Here is an 18,460-nt window from a genome sequence, read left to right on the forward strand (position 1 = left end):
TGAATAGTCAATATTTATTGTAAAGTACAAATATAATAAATGTATTAAAATCTTATAGAGATAATTTATAAAGATTTGAATTAAGCTTAAATAATACATAAGCTAGTCAGAGAAGGATAAGTACCACATGATCTCACTCATATGTGAAATAGAATGAACCAAATAAACTGATGATCAAAAATAGACCCAGAGACATGAAATATGAACAGAATGTTGAAACTCAGAGGGAAGGCAGGGCAGGGTGGGTGGAAAGAGATAAACCAATGAACTTGTATACATATATGCATAAATCATAGACACAGAAAATGGGATGGTGAGGGCCTGGGGTGGGGGAATGGGCTGGAAGAAGTTAATGGGGGCAAAAAGAGGACCTATGTAATACTTTCAATAATAAAGATTTTTGGGAGATCCAAGATGGCAGTCAATGGGACAGCACCCTGCAAGATAGTGTGTGAGTGAGTGAGAGAAAGGAGAGTGCATGTACATGTGGGCAGCGTCTGTATTTGTGAGTGAGTAACAGCTATATTCCACAGGACTGTTGGGGACTGGCAGACCAGACTCCCCTGGCCGGGCAGCCTCTACTACTGCTGAAATCTCTCCTAAAGTGGCCGACTCTGCTGCAGAGACTGTGCCAACTTGAAGAGGAGAGTGGCTGTGATCAGAAGCCCAGCCTTAACTTCAACCAGGGAGACCTCGGATACATCCTGGGACCCTACAACCACATTATCCAGGGACCAGCTGCTTCAGTTACGAACCCACAGACACTAACACTCCAGCCCCCCAGGCTGCAGGGGGAGACAAAGCAGCATCAAATACACATATTGGCCCTGCGCCTTCTCACAGAGTAGATAGAAGGAATAGCTGAATCAAACAACATCCACCCAGAATTGGCGAATTAAACACAACTGGTGAGGTAATCTATGGACAGAAAAGTCAGAGATCACCTAGAGAGAGCTCTGCCTTCTCAAATTCATCTGGGTGTTTGTTGTTTGCATTTTTTTGGATTAGTTGTTTGTTGTGTGCATTCAGCTCAGAGTGTTTATATTCCCATTTTTTTGGTGAAAGGATAGAAAAAGGTATTTCAGGCAAATGAAAATGAAAATAAAGTGGGGGTAGCAATACTTATATATGAAAAATTAGACCTCAAAGTGAAGGCCATAACAAGAGATAAGGAAGGCCACTTCATAATAATAAAGGGATCAATTCAACAAGAAGATATAACTCTGGTAAACATATATAAACACATTACAGAAGCACCCAAATACATAAAGACTTCTGGAGGATATCAAGGGAGAGATTGACAACAATATAGCATAACAGGAGACTTTAATACCCCACTAACACCACTGAATAAATCCTCTAAACAAAAAATCAGCAAAGAAACACCAATCCTAAATGACACACTAGATCAGATTGAATTAATGAACATCTTCAGAACATTTCACCCCAAAGCCACAATATATACATTCTTCTCAAGTGCACATGGGACATTATAAAAATATACCACATATTGGGTCACAAGCAAAGTCTCCCCAAATTCAAAAAGATTGAAATCATATCAAGCATCTTCTCAGATCATAATGGCATAAAATTAGAAATCAACTACAATAAAAACACTCTTAAAAAATCAGCTAAACCTCACATCACCCTGCTTGGCCCTGGAGGATGGCTGGTTAACCAGAGATGGGTAAGATTCCTCAGGGAAGGAACAACCTAAGATAGGCACAGTCGCAGAGGGGCCATCAGGAGAGATCTTGGGGGTCAAGAGAGGTGGGGCACAGACCCTTACCAACCCCCCCCCCCTGCAACATGGCAGGCACCTGAACCTTCTCCCATTCTGAGGGAGGTCTCCTTCCCCATGGCTGCTTCACTTCCCATGCACAGATCAAATTAGGACCCAGGTAACAGACAGAGACTTGGCTGACAGCAGCTGCCCTCTCACTGCAACAAGACTTGTTTGAGAGGTCTTATACTCATGGTGTGGGCAAGTGGGTTTTTAATATCCAAGTCCAGCCTAATAGCAGGAATGCTCAGGCCCTTCTCAAGAAGGGAAATAATCAATTCCACTAATACATACATGGTAAATAAGATTGTTGCTAGAGTGTTGAGTTTGACAGATGAATAGTAGCCAATTTCTCAGAGGAAGAGGAAATTAATGTGGCTAATGGATATAAATGAATATTCTAGAAAAACTGATTGTACTGTACAAAAAGCTGTTCCTAAAGTGCTAACAAAAATTCTTATTGGCAGAGCGTCCCATGGTAAAATTACACAAAATGTTATGAACCTAAAGCAGTCATAATGTAGCGCAAATAATTTAAAATGTAAAAGCTATCAAGACTACATTATAAAATTTCCAAAAGTCTCCTATTTTTTTAAAGTAAATAAGGGGGTGACAGTGGAAGAATATCATGTAAGGAAAAATATCCCGAGAATAATTTACATCTAAAAAATTTGTACTTTAGAAAATTAACCTTCACTCGAAACGCTAATAGCAAGATACCCATGAAAATACACCTATGGTGTCAAAGCAAGCCAGGGGAAAATTATTTGGGGGGAAAAATGAAAAAGTATCCCAAATCAAATTTAAAGAAAATATCCCTTTATTAACTTTTGGTCGAGAATATGTTTGTATATTTTCAGAAAACAACTCCGAGACCATCTGTAATCCTGTAACAGAAAGGAATAGACAGAAGCGCTCCAGCCATGAAGACAGAAAAGACACAATTCAGAGATGGAAGATGCTGACGATGCCTCAGCATACCAGCAGACAGCAGCTGCATGTTGCTGAAAGATGCCCAGGACCAAACCAGAGACCGGTGGACCTGCATTACCACCATTTGTCCATCAACCAGATCTGAAATATCATGGCTGACATATACACATAAGGAACTATTTGACATTGAAATTAGGTCTCAAAAGAATTGTTGGCCCAGAAAGGAACTCACTACAGATTGATTCATTTGCCTCTCAGCATAACCATTATGGCTTGTCGCAGTTTAGGTTCTTACAAGGGTATTTCTTGGATCACATGATCTCACACATCTAGAGGAAATAATGAACAACATAAACTGATGAACAAAAACAGACCCAGAGAAAGAGAAGCAGCAATCAGACTCTCAAACCTCAGAGGGAAAGTAGAAGAGAGTGGGGGTAAGGGGAAGAGATCAACCAAAGGACTTGTGTGCATGCATATGGGCCTAGTCAGTGCCCATGGACAACAGGGGGTTGGGAGCATATGTAGGGAGGGGTTTGGGATGGGAATGGGAGGATAAGGACAATTATGTAAGATCATAATCAATAAAATAAATTAATTAAATTAAAAAAAATCAAACACCTGGAGGCTAAATGGCATGGAATTATACAGTGAGTGGGTTACTAAAGAGATCAAATACAAAATAAAAAGCATCATGGCAACAAACGACAATGAAAGCACAAAAATCCAAAATCTATGGGACACAGTGAAATCAGTCTTGAGAGGGAAGTTCATAACTCTACAGGCCTACCTCAAAAACAAGAAAAAATGGTCATAAATTATCTAACCCTACAACTCAAAGAAGAAAGAGAGCAACAAGAAAACCCCAGTGTAAGCAGAAAGAAAGAAATAATAAAGATCTGAGCAGAAATAAACAACATAGAGACAAAAAAAATTACAAAACATCAACAAAACCAAGAGCTGATTCTTTGAAAAGATAAACAAGACTAATGAACCTATAGCCAGACTCACCAAAAACCAAAGAGAGAGGACCCAAATAAACAAAATCAGAAATGAAAGAGGAGAAGTAACAATTGATCCCACAGAAATACAAACAATTATGAAAAAATAATATAAACAACTCTATTTCAACAAAATGTACAACCTAGATGAAATAAACATATTCTTAAAAAAATACAAGCTCCCACAACTCAATCAGGAAGAATAAAAAAACCTGAAGTGGATGATAACTACCAAAGAAATTGAAGCTGTGATAAAAAAAAAAAAATCTTCCAGCAAACAAAAGCCCTGGTCTGGATGGCTTTACAGGTGAGTTCTACCATGCTTTTAAAGAAGAACTAAAACCTATGCTCCTCAGACAGTTTCAAAAAATTCAAGAGGAAGCAACACTTCCAAGCTCTTTCTATGAAGCCATCATTACCCTAATTCTAAAACCAGATAAAGACACCACAAAAAAGAGAACTACAAGCCAATATCATCAGTGAACATAGATGCTAAAATCCTCAACAAAATTCTAGCAAGTAAGATTCAGCAATATATTAAAAATGCATACCCCATGACAAAGTGGGATTTATTCTGAGAATGTAAGGCTGGTACTATATTCACAAATCAATAAAAATGATATATCATATAAACAAATTGAGAGACAAAAATCACATAATCATATTAATCTATGCAGAAAAAACATTTGACAAAATCCAACATCTTTCTTGATAAAAACTCTCAGCAAAGTGGGACTAAAGGGATCATATCTCAACATAATAAAAGCCTTAATGGCAAACCTAAATCCAACATCATACTCAATGGGCAAAAACTAAACACATTTCCCCTGAAAACGGTAACAAGACACGCATGCTGACTTTTACCACCCCTGGAAATGCTAGCCATAGCAATCAGACAACAAGAAGAAATAAAAGCATACAAATTTAAAAACAAGAAGTAAAACTGTTCTTATTCACAGATGACATGATACTATACATAGAAAACCCTAAAGTCTCCATCAAAAAACTACTAGACATAATAAATGAATTCAGCAATGTAGCAGGATACAAACTTAATACCAGAAATCTATGGCATTTTTATGCGCCAATAATGAACTCACAGAAAGTGAAATGAAAAAAAAATTCCCATTTACTACTGCACACACACACACACACACACACACACACAAAAAAAAGATACCTAGGAATAAACTTAATTGAAGTAAAAGACCTGTACTGAGAAAACTGCAGGATATTCAAAAAAGAGATAGAGGAAAACATAATCAAATGAAAGAACATACCATTTTCATGGATTGGTAGAATAAACATCATTAAAATTTCCATACTAACCAAAGCAATCTACAGATTCAATGCAATCAACATTAAAGTATTGACAGCAAAATTCTAGAACAAACTCTCCAAAAATTCATCTGGAATAAAAAAAGACCTCGAATATCCACAGCAATACTGAGAAAGAAAAACAAAGTTGGAGATATCACAATACCAGATATCAAACTATATCACTAAGCCACAGTTCTCAAAACTGTCTTGTACTGGCACAAGAACAGACATGTATACTAATGGAACAGAAGAGAGAACCCAGAAATTGACCCAAGCCATTGTGCTCAATTAATATTCGACAAAGGAGGCAAGAACATGCAATGGAGTCAAGACAGTGTCTTCAATAAATGGTGCTGGAAATTTGGTCAGATACATGCAAAAATGAAACTAGATCACCAACTTACACCATACACAAAAGCCAACTCGAAATGACTAAAGGACTTAAATGTAAGGCAGGAAACCATAAAAATCCTACAAAACTCCATAGGCAGCAAAATAGCAGACATATGTTGTAGAAATATCTTTACTGACACAGCTCCTATGGAAATGGAGACTAAGGAGAAAATAAAGAAATGGGACTACATCAAAATAAAAAGTTTCTGCACAGGAAAAGAAACCATCAACAAAACAGAAAGCCAAATGCAAGGGAGAACATATTTGCCAATTATATTTCAGATAAATGTTTAATATCCAAAATTTACAGAGAACTCATACAACTTAACAAAAGGAAGATAAATGATCCGATAAAAAAATGAGCAAAGGACTTAAATAGACACTCTTTGAAAGAGGACATACAGAAGGCCAGGAGACATATGAAAACAGGTTCAAAGTCACTAATAATCTGAGAGTTGCAAATCAAAACAACAATGAGGTAACTTCTCACACCTGTCAGAATGGCTATCACCAACAAATCAACAAATGACAAGTGTTGATGAGGATGTGGAGAAAACGGAACCCTTGTGCACTGCTGGTGGGAATGCAGACTAGTGCAGCCACTATGGAAAACAGTATGGCTCTCCCATTTGGATCTCCCAGTAATCCCACTTCTAGGAATATATCCCAAGAAACTAGAAACACCAATCAGAAAGGATATATGCACCCCATTGTTCACAGCAGCATAATTTATAATAGCTAAAATTTGGAAACAGCCTAAGTGCCCATCAGCAGATAAGTGGGTTAAAAAAACTATGATTTATTACACAATGGAATACTATGTCATTATAAAAAAAGGATAGAGGAAGACATAAACAGATGAGAGAACATACTGTGTTCATGGATTGGTAAAATCAACATCATTAAGTGTTCATACTACCCAAAACAATTTATAGATTCAAGGCACTCCCCATTAAAATACCAATGGCATATTTCGTAGACTTAGAATGAAATTTCAAAAAATGCATCTGGGGGGAAAAAAGACCTTGAATAGCTGAAGCAATCCTGAGAAAGAAGAACAAAATAGGTAGGATCTCAATACCATATATCAAGCTGTATTACAAAGCCACTGTTCTCAAAACAGCCTGGTACTGGCACAAGAACAGACATATAGATCAATGGAATGAAATAGAGAACCCAGAAATAAACTCAAGCCACCATGCTCTATTAATATTCTACAAAGGAAGCATAAATCTACAATGGAGTCAAGTCAGTCTCTTCAATAAATGGTGTTGAGAAAATTGGACAGATACATGTAAAAAATGAAACTAAACCACCAACTTACACCATACGCAAAAATAAACTCAAAATGGATAAAGGACTTAAACTTAAGATTGGATATCATAAAAATACTAGAGGAATCCATAGGCAGCAAAATCTCAGACATATGCTGAAACAATTTCTTCACTTATACTGCTCCTATGGCAATGGAAACTAAAGAGAAAATAAACAAATGGAACTACAACAAAATTAAAAAAAAATTTTTTTCACAGCAAAAGAAACCATCAACAAAACAACAAGAAAGCCCACTGTGTGGGAGAACATAATTGTCAATGTTATCTCTGATAAAGGCTTAATCTCCAACATTTACAGGGAACTCATACAACTTAACAAAAGAAAGATAAACAAGCCAATCAAAAAAATGGGCAATGGACCTAAATAGATACTTTTTAAAAGATGACAGAAGGAAGGCCAAGAAGCATTTGAAAACATGCTCAAAGTCACTAATCATCTGAGAGATGCAAATCAAAACAACAATATGGTACCATATCACACCTGTCAGAATGGCTATCATCAACAAATCAACAAACAAGTGCTGGAGAGGATGCGGAGAAAAAGGAACCCTAGTGCATTGCTGGTGGGAATGTATACTGGTGCAGCCACTGTAGAGAACAGTATGGAGTTTCCTCAAAAAACTAAAAAGGAAACTCCGATTTGACCCAGTGATCCCACTTCTAGGAATATATCCCAAGAAACTAGAAACACCAATTAGAAAGGACATATGCATCCCTATGTTCATAGCAGCACAATTTACAATAGGTAAGATTTGGAAACAGCCTAAGTGCCCATCAGCAGATGAGTGGATTAAAAAACTGGTACATCCACACAAAGAATACTATGATGTGGTAAAAAAAGAAGTTCTTACATTTGCAACAGCATGCATGGAACTAGAGAGCATTATGCTAAAAGTAATAATCCAGTTGGAGAAAGATAAATATAACATGATCTCACTCATATGTTGGATATAATGCTCAATATAATTTGATGAAAAAAATAGATCCAGAGACAAATATCAGGGGAAGGGATGTGAGAGAGCAACCAAAGTACTTGTAGGTATGCATATTAGCATAACCAATGGACACAGACACTGGGGCAGTGGGGGCTTGATCGGGGTGGGAATGGCTTGGGGGGGTGTCAAGCAGGGAAAAAGGAAACATATGTAAAACTTTAGACAATAAAGAAAAATTTAAAAATAAAGATTTTTTAAAGTTTAAACAATATTAAAATAGTATCCCAATCTATTAAAGCAAGAGTTTCAAGTTCTGGTTTATTTTGCTAAAAGAGAAAATTCTTCATGTTTTATGGACAATATGTATTATATTGGTTAACTATGTTTTCTTAACCAGTAGGTTATTAGAGAAAAGTGACAACAGGTTTTGTTTTGTTTTTAGCTACATGTGAAAAATATCTTAAAGTTAGGACTGGCATATATAATAGAAGAAGAGAAGCATAAACATCTATTATATGTATACTTTCCACATTCATGAAATGAGCTGAAATTCCAAATCAAGGAGTTTGTTGCATGTGGGTCATGGAAGAGAGGTTGGAGAACCATGAATTGACCTGGTCCACAATTGGCACGTTCACCAATCTATCTCTATTATATAAGGTAAAAGTGATCCTTGGGTTCACAAAAGTGATGGTGACCTTGCTCTAAGAGTAGTTATGACAGAAGCCTAATGGGGTGAGTTGATAAAAGTAAAATAAAGAGAATTAGAGCAAAGGGTCAAGTCTAGAGGCTAATGTGGGTGTCATGGAGGACGAATGCCAGGTTTTTCAGGGCTTGTTTGTGATTACAGACCAAACCCCATACTGTTTATATATGACATGCAAAAGACATAAGCATGATGACTGGCCTAGGGTTAAAAGAAGCCAGTGTAACACAAAAACCAGCAAATCACACACACACAAAAAAAGACAGCAGATTAAGCAAAGAAAAATAGCTACAAGATGCAGAACACCTGGGAAATAAAAGGAAGAGGCATGAATTTGATGTGCCATTAAATGGTAAAACCACTCTCACAGAAAAAGTCCCACAGAGAAAGTCACTAAACTACTCCCCAGAGAGACACAAAAAATGCATGGACCAAAAGCCACTTAGGAAGAAATACAATTAAAAGGGAAATTCTGCTCAGAGAGAATAATCTGCAATGTTATGAAGTGGCATTGCAAAATACAGTCTAAAAATCTAAGTATAATAATATCCCAGTAGAGCTTTACCAGTAATATAGGCACAAAAATCCAATATGTTGGATAGATGTTCTTTGAATTCCAATTCTGTGTTTTGTTCATTTTGGCATCCCCGGGGCTCAGCATACTATCTGGCAGCAAATATGCTCATGGATTGTTGTTGAATGAAGAGATATGAAAATGATCAATCCTCGTTAACTCAATGGTATGTGTGAAGAGTGGAGATAGAGAGCAGAGAAATACTGGCATTTTTCCTTAAAGAGACTTGATAGTTTTATTGAAATCTCTGGGAAATACAATTAAGGTAAAATAAGGATGGAAAGGGAGTGGGAGATTCTTATGTCCTCCTTATCATGTTTACATAGAGGGGTTTATTCACTCACAAGAAGGAAAAATTTAGGATGGGAAAATTCTGCATCAATTTGCTTTATCCCTTATGACTTTCCATTAGAGGAAAAACAACATATCTGATCAGTGAATTAGGGTGAAGGAATGGAACATGCTGTGAGCAGACCCTTCTCTTCCTTTCTCAATGTCTTAAATCCAGGATGCACACTTTCTCCCCCTCCTTCGCGAGTAGGTATTTTGTTCCTAAAGAGAGTTTACAATTGGGCAGCTCAGGGTGAATGCACTCAATTTTGGTGGAAGGTATTAATAAGCCCAAATGAGTCCATAGTACCAAGTCACTTTCAAGTCCACCTTTATAATAAAGGCAACCTTTTGATCTCTATCTGCCATAATTCTACATGTAATTCTCAGTAAACTTGGATGAGGGAATACAGGATGCATTCAATGATCACACCGAAAACTCCATTACAATCCAAGCCACAGAATGAAATGCTTTAATTTCCACTACAAGGGATTTAAGAGGCATTAGGACATACAAAATGGCATGAATAAGACTCTGTTGCACATTTGAGAGTAGACTATATTTGAATTATACACACAGGGAAAATCAGCTGACTTGCCTTTGCATATACTAAAAACTATAAGAGTTTTCAAAGTTTTTGGTCAGACTTGTCCCTTCATAAAAATATGGGTAAGAATGGGAAGACAAATAGGGAGATATACAGAGTCTGGCAAGTTGGTTACAACTTTGGAATAAAGGCAGGGAAAGGAATCAATTTATTACCAGGTGGTTTTAAGAAACCAGGACACGAGAGAGGTCAGCTGATTTATCAAATATTCAGGTCCCATGAATACAGAAAAAAACAACATTAAAGTTGAGATACGATTGAAAATCTCTACTTCTGGATAGCCAGACAAGTTTATGAACATAAACATTTACACACTAAAATATCCTTAGCCAATAAATAGTTGAGCTGCTTGAGTTTGTTGGTATTGAGCAGAGAAAAAGCTAGTGTAGGAGAAATGATGGAAAGAGAAAAGCCTGCAAACCTTCCAAATAGTTATTTTCCATATAGTTATTTTTCATCATGAAAAGTACTGAAACAGTGAAATTATGAGCCATATCAAAATATGTATTTTGAAGAGCTATTTGGGAGACTGTTTTCCTCATATAATATGCATTTCAAACCTCCCAAAATGATGTTGTTTGAAGCTTCCTTATAGACCTTGTTTACCTTGAAGGAAGTAGATTTTTCTAGGTAATAAGATTTAATCAATTTCTATTATCAGAATTATAATTTCTTCAGCTTGCAACCTAAGAAGAGTACAATTTAAGCTATTTAGTGAGATGTTATTAAAATAGTTCCTACATACAAGGATTTCTTTTTCTTTCTTTTTTAAAATATATTTTATTGATTTTTTACAGAGAGGGAGAGAGAGAGAGAGAGAGAGAGAGAGAGAGAGAGAGAGAGAGAGAGAGAGAGCGAGCTAGAAACGTCAATGAGAGAGAAACATCGATCAGCTGCCTCTTGCACACCCCCTACTGGGGATGTGCCCACAACCAAGGTACATGCCCTTGACCGGAATCAAACCTGGGACATTTCAGTCCGCAGACCAACGCTCTACCACTGAGTCAAACCGGTTTCGGCCATACAAGGATTTCTTTACCTTTTTTTACTTAATGTCATAAAGCATCAACATTTTGTCTTCTACAGCAGTATTTCCCAAACTTTTGACATATGTGTACCCCTTCTATAATTTTAATAATGCTGAGTACCCCTCGTACTCATGAGAACGTAGAATTAGGCGCAGCTAAGCACGGTGCAGTGCATATCCCCACCAAACTCCAGTGTAACGCGTACCCCTACCAAACTCTTCCCGTACCCCTGGGGGTACGCATACCACACTTTGGGAAACACTATTCTACAGGATAGATTTAAAACAGAAATAAAACTCAACTGTTAATAGTCAAGCATAGCAGATGACACACAAAAAAGTGATTTCATTTCAGAAAGGGACTGGGTATTCACTGGGGTATGGTTACTATAAGTTGTCTGCTTATTAAAATGATGGTCTATTTTAATAAAATAATTATTTATCACTGCAAATCAGCACCTGAGTTACACATTTAAACTCAGGCTAATCTACACTAATATTTTTATCCCTGATCTGAATAAATAATGAGAATTCTTTTTCAGTATTGGTTATTGGTTGAAGAAAAGAAAGCTGACAGGGTATCATTTATTTAAATATTCTATTCCCTACATTAGGGGTGTCGAACTCAATCAGAGAAGGGGCCAAAATCTAAAATCCAGCCTAAATCGCGGGCCGAATGGTTTACTGAACAGTCATAAACTGACATGTCAAAAACTGACAGCGGAGTGCAGTGATGACAGCACGGTGCGGGCCACATTGCAAGGCCTGGCGGGCTGGATTTGGCCCGCGGGCCGTGTGTTTGACACATGTGCCCTACATTCCTCTAATGCTACATGAGTCTCTAAAGCAAAATCTGTATCTAACTTATAATATTTTTGAGATAAATGAAAATGGTTTGCATCAGTCTGATTTCATTATTAAAAGATAGTTCTTTAAAATAAGGAGTAATTAAATAGGCTTGCAATAGAAAATTCCCTTCTCATTTAAAATTATTTCATTTTTAAAATAAATTTAAATTACCTGTGATTAAGTTGGCATTTTTGCAATTAGGAAACTAAAACTCAAAAAGAAAAAATAAATAACGAATAAATTAACATAATGAAATACCTTATTATGCAACCTAATAATGTATTACTATCTCATCTCACACAGTTCACACAATAACTAGTCAGTAAATATAAAGAACACTAATGTGAATTAAATTTTTTATAATTCCAAAGATCTTATGAAGTACACTGGGTACATATAACATAGATACTCATTTCAGAATTCTACCTCTTGTTTTTAAAATATTGCCTTCCAAATATGTTTGTTGTTGTTAATCCTCACTCAAGGATAATTTTTCATTGATTTTTAGAAAAAGTGGAAGGGAGAGGGAGAAACACACACAGAGAGAGAAACATCAATGTGAGAGAGAAACATCAATTGGTTGCCTTCTGAATATACATTGGCCAGGGATCGAGCTTGAAACTTTGACAGAATCAAATGTGGAACCTTCAGTCCACAGGCCAATGCTCTATCCACTGAGCAACTGGTCTGGGCTGCCTTCCAAATCTTACAGTGAGATTGCATGTGGGAGATTATTCTAACATTTTTGTAATTCACTTAAGAAATATTTATTATTTCCAGATCCTCTTCTATATTTACTCTTTGAATGCTTGTCTGCAAATAACAGAATCCCAGTTGGAAGTTACTGAGGGTGTCCTTAAATAAAAGGAAGGACCAATTGATTATGACTGAGCCTTGTGCATAATTTGATGAGCAGGCAGAGAAAGTAAACCTATGAAGAGAGAAGCAAAACAGGCACGCAGAAAAAAAACTCACTTATTACAGTTTCAGCCAATGAAGAAAAACAGACTTTCTGTGTTCTGACTACAAAAGAAGTGGGGGAGAGGGAAGACTCGCAAGCCCAACCTCCGTTAGATGTTCACTCTGAGCAGGGGAAGACTATATAGTTGAAATATTATAAGAACTATATGGCTAGTGGAAGTAGTTTCCACAAGAAAGGAGTGAAAGTTGGCAGATGGGTAGGGCAGACTATCTCATAAACATTCACCATGATGGGAAAGTAGATGGTAACTGTACAGAAGTAGCAAGTGATCCCACTTGGTTGAGTAACAGGTTAACCATCCAGGGCAGTGGTCAGCTAACTCATTAGTCAACAGAGCCAAACTCATTAGTCAACAGAGCCGATTGAAATTTCTTTTGAGAGTCAGATTTTTTAAACTTAAACTTTTTCTAACACCACTTATTCAAAATAGACTCGCCTAGACCTTGGTATTTTGTGGAAGAGCCATACTCAAGGGACCAAAGAGCTGCATGTGGCTCATGAGCCACAGTTTGCTGACCACGAACCTAGGAAAACAGAAGGTTGGAATGATAGATAGTAAGGGACTAATGGGGCAGGCTAATTCTGGATTATTTTATGTAAATTGCATCACATTAAAAGATACTTTGTACATTAAAAAAATCTGTGATTTCATATAAAACAGACATTTCTATGGTTAAAAATGGAAGAATATTGGTGATTTTATAAGTTTTAAGGTAATATCTTATTTATAAAGCAATGGGTAAACACTACTACTGAAAAGAAAGAGCCACAGGACCAAACAGGGTAGGTCAGAGTGTGACCATAATGGGAAAGTAGAGACAACTCTTGCTTATTGATTGACCAGTCTGCACCAGACACTATACTTTATGTTAGGGAACCTCTTTGAAAGACTTGCCTTTGTAATTTTCTTTTATTCCTACAGGGTTTTAAAAGGAAAAGCAATTAGGTTAGGCCTGATCACAATATGAACATTTCAGAACTTACTATTTCACATCTAGGTTTTAAATCTAAAGTTATTTCAAACTTAAAATAATGTTTTAAAAAATAGTCAAGATTCTATTCATATACTATGCCTTCCACTGCTATGTTGAATGACCCTGTACAAATTACTTGTAAAATAAAATATAGTCATACTACCAGCTTCATAGGGTTACTCTGATGATAAAACCTGTAATAACACTTTAACACTTTGTTCTTATAAAGCTATTAATAACCGTAATTATCATCATTTTGGAGATAGCTACTGTGAAGGAAACAAATAGTACTGAACACTTGTTAGTAGTATTTTAATGATATAATGTAATTGAAAAATAAATTAGCATGGATTTTCACATAACTGAGTAATCAGCAACCTGCAATTTAAGGAAATGGTTTTATTTATCATTGTGTTTTATATACATGACTATGGTTCTCTTACCATCGATATCTTCATAAGATGCATATGAACGTTTTTTTGGAATTACTACAAAATCTGATACATTTAAGATAGGATGATCTCGAATAAAATCACCAGTAATTGTGACTTGCACCTCCTTTTCTACCCGTTTCCTGGACTGACATTTTATGACAGCTACAAGAGAGAAATATTTCCAGTTAATTTGGTTATTAGGTTATATGATCATTCTTGAGCTACAGGAAAATAAATTACTAAATTATGTCATGAAAAATAAAAGTATTTTGGCATACTTTGACTTGACATTGCACCTGCATTCACACATACACACACATCCTTACACAATATCTATATACATTTAGTAATAAAATATTAATATTAAATAATATGCAAAAATAACATGACAAACGATAAATCTGAAAGGAATAAATTAGATAATAGAAGATTGTACTAGGATATAGAAATCTTATTCAGAAACAGACCTAATTATATCTATAATTCACCTGGTGGACAAGAACATGTGAATTTTCCAGCTATCTACTAGCATATGTTCATTGTGGTAAATACCAAACTCAACTTATATAACTATAATATAGAAAATACCTTCAAATAATTTAAAAAGTAACTTCCATAACCTTTATTTTGTAATGAGTTTTAAAATATTCCCTACTATATTATTTATTTACATGTACCTTAAAATTCTTTTAAGTAAAATAGTTAAATATTTTTATTTTCATTTGAAATTTACACAGTACACCATTAGCAGTTAAATATAAAATTGTAACACGTTAAAAATCAATATTAAAATGTGATTATATATTTATGTACAGCAAAAAAACTTTACATATTTTGCCCTGGCCAGGTGGCAGTTGGTTAGAATGTTGTCTCATACACCAAAAAGGTTGCAGATTCTATGTGCAATTACCCAGTTGTGTGTTCAATCTCTGGACGGGGCATGTACAGGAGGCAAATAATTGATGTTTCTCTCTCACACAGTTTTCTCTCATTTTTACTCTTTCTCTCTCTCCGTCCTTCTTCCCCTTTCTCTAAAAATCAATAAAAGCATATCCTCAGGTGAGGATTGAAAATACTATATATATATGTGTGTGTGTGTGTGTGTGTGTGTGTGTCTATGTATATGTATGTATATGTATATATATGTATATATGTGTATATATATTTAATATATATATATATATTAAATTCCAATATTTTCTTACATTAAATACAGAAGTCAGTTATCTTGTGAGAAATAAAAATATTTTTTATAAAACTAGTAATTATATAAAGGAGTATTAATCTATGCATCTGGCATTAGCTCTAAATTATGAGACCATTTATACAATAGTCCATATAAATAGTAATTTTACTTTTTTAAAATATATAAAATGTTATATTTTTATCACTTTAGATGAACATAGGATATAAATATACTATAAGTGATAAAAAGTGAACCATAATATTAAAAAAGCTTTTGAAATGTGTTATGACATGCTTTTGTGGCATCACTTCTAATATATTCATTTAGACTTGCAAAATTGGATAATGTCCTCAAATTTATGTGTTTTCACAATACATACCACATTTATAGTATAAAAATGTTTATATTTATTTTTTTAATTCTAAATTTTACAGGTTGATAGTAAACATTTTGGACTTAGAATAAATGTGAAATGTATAATAAGGGTACAAAGTTAGATGTGAATTAAGAGGGCTGTAATGGCTGAGAAAAATGTACAAGCTTTTCTGGTTATCATTTGCTTTAGTCTTAAAGCATTAAGTTAGAAATTAGTGTGATCAAAGGTACAATTAGTATGTCACATTAGTGCCTTTGACAATGTAAGGGTCACGAAATCACAATGGGTTCACAGTCCAATGTATTTCCACTGACAGGCAGAAGAATCCTTTTCCAATTATCTGCCCCAGTGGACAGGACCAGATAAGAATTCAAAGAGAGAACAAAACAAAACAAAACAAAACAAAACAAAAAACACAGTACAATAAAAATACCCCGGGTTTGAAAGTAATCTCGCTGACAGATACACAAGGAAAAAAAAGAAAAAAGAAACAATAAACATGGATGGTGATATGGTTGAGTTAGGAAAGAAATTGGTTATCTCTAATGTGTTTTGCAGATGAAAAATGGACTGTACAAAAAGTAAATAATATGTATTTATAAAATTATACCTATTTGTTTCTCAGGGGCATTTCTATATGAAAACAACTACTAGAATAGGTTTTAGACTTTTGTAAAAATGATTTAATAATTAGCACACAATCTGTTTCAGAACATTGATGTTACTATTGGGTTGGGTTAATGAAACATGAGCTATTTATGGAGTTCACATTTAATTTAAAAATAGAATAATAACCAAGAGATATGATGGGATAGAAAATGCCTTTATATTTCTGGAGCATGTTTAATTTTCATTGAAGGAAACTGTACAAAAATTATGTTTATGTTCTCAGAGGCTTTGTTTCAGACTGAAAGAAAATCTTTAATGCTTTAATCTGGTTAAAATAAAATGGTGTCTGTATAGACACCAGCAACACTGTTAGAATTCCAAACAGAGTAATGTCTAGGCTTCATTACATCACATTGTACTACAAGTTCTAAATTGTTCAGGTCTATGTAAAGTATACAGACAACTATCTTCTAGAAAGAATAAACACTCTCACATGTTTGTGAAGCATTATGAAGATCCTTTGTACATTTGAAATATTTATAAGTGTTGATAATTTTTTAACTCAAAAGTAAAAGTACTTCAAGTAAAACAATGACAATGTCAAAGGAACTGCTAGATATGTGGATTTTTATTCCAGTTTAAATGAAACTACATAAAGGAATATGGAATCTGACCTCCCTTCCAGTATATTAGTGAAAATGCTGTTATTCACAAGCAAAACTTATTTTTTTTATTCCCTGTAAGTGTGATGACATAACATGTCAGTAAAGTACTCTTTTTCTTTTTTCTTTTTTTTCATATTTCATCTCTATATTTATTTATTTATTTATTTATTTTTTCTAGTCTCATAACCCCTTTATTTTCTTTTTTTTTTTTTAATATATTTTATTGATTTTTTTTTGCCCCCCACCCTCCCTCCCACACATCCCCTCCCTCCCCAGAGTTTTGTGTCCATTGGTTATACTTATATGCATGTATAAAAGTCCTTCGGTTGATCTATTATCTCCCCCAGATCTTCCTCCCCTCCCCGCTGTAATTTGACAGTCTACTTGTTGATTTACTGTCTCTATATCTATCTTTTGGTTCATCAGTTTATAATGCTCTTTGTTATCCACAAATGAGTGAGGTCATGAGGTGTTTCTCTTTCATTGATTGGCTTATTTCACTCAGCATGATGTTCTCCAGTTCCATCCAGTTTGCTGCAAATGATGAGAATTCCTTATTTTTTATGGCCGCATAGTATTCCATTGTGTAGATGTACCAAAGTTTTTGGATCCAATCATCTGCTGACGGACACTTAGGCTGTTTCCAAATTCTGGCTATTGTAGATTGTGCTGCTATGAACATAGGGGTGCATATATCCTTTCTGATTGGTGTTTCTAGTTTCTTGGGATATATTCCTAGAAGTGGGATTACTGGGTCAAATGGGAGTTCCATTTTCAGTTTTTTGAGGAAACTCCACACTGTTCTCCACAGTGGTTGCACCAGTCTACATTCCCACCAGCAGTGCACGAGGGTTCCTTTTTCTCCGCAACCTCGCTAACACTTGTCGTTTGTTGATTTGTTGATGTTGGCCATTAAAGTACTCTTTTTCACTAGCAAAGATTAGTATTGGAGGGAGAAAGAAAATTCAAAATTTCAAGATTGTTTTAAAGCTCATCTGAGTTGCTTAAGGGAAATATTCAAAATAAGTATCCCTTTGCTGTGCAGAGCAACTCAGTGTTTCTTAGTTATGAAGAACTGGAGAGCATTATGTTAAGTGAAATAAGTCAGTCAGAGAAAGATAAATATCACATGATCTCACTCATTTGTGGATTATACTGAAAAACATAAATTGATGAACAAAAACAGATCCAGAGACAGAGGAGCATTGATCAGATGCTCAAACCTCAGAGGGAAAGTAGGGGAGGGTGGAGGTTAGGGGGAGAGATCAACCAAAAAACTTGTATGCATGAAAATAAGCATAATCAATGGACACAGACACCAGGGGGGCGAGGGCATGAGTGAGGGGGGCAATAGGGGGATAAGGACACATACGTAATACCCTAATCAATCAATCAATAATTTAAAAAGAACTATGCCTAGAGCCTGGTAAGAAGTTGGGAT

The 18,460-nt window shown here is 35.3% G+C and overlaps 1 protein-coding gene across 1 annotated transcript in view; it reads right to left on the reverse strand.

Moving 5' to 3' along the window:
* The window catches only part of CFAP47 (cilia and flagella associated protein 47), a gene marked incomplete at both ends in the record, with an annotated part of 384,890 nt that overhangs the window by 12,473 nt on the left and 353,957 nt on the right, over window positions 1-18,460 (reverse strand). Inside the window, one exon of the mRNA XM_084869970.1 lies at window positions 14,193-14,345. Within this exon, the coding sequence (XP_084726096.1) occupies window positions 14,193-14,345 (153 nt within the window). The remainder of the gene's footprint in view (window positions 1-14,192; window positions 14,346-18,460) is intronic.

This window comes from Pipistrellus hanaki, assembly GCF_964339955.1.
Source record: "Pipistrellus hanaki genome assembly, chromosome: X".
In the NCBI taxonomy this organism is placed as follows: Eukaryota; Metazoa; Chordata; class Mammalia; order Chiroptera; family Vespertilionidae; genus Pipistrellus; species Pipistrellus hanaki.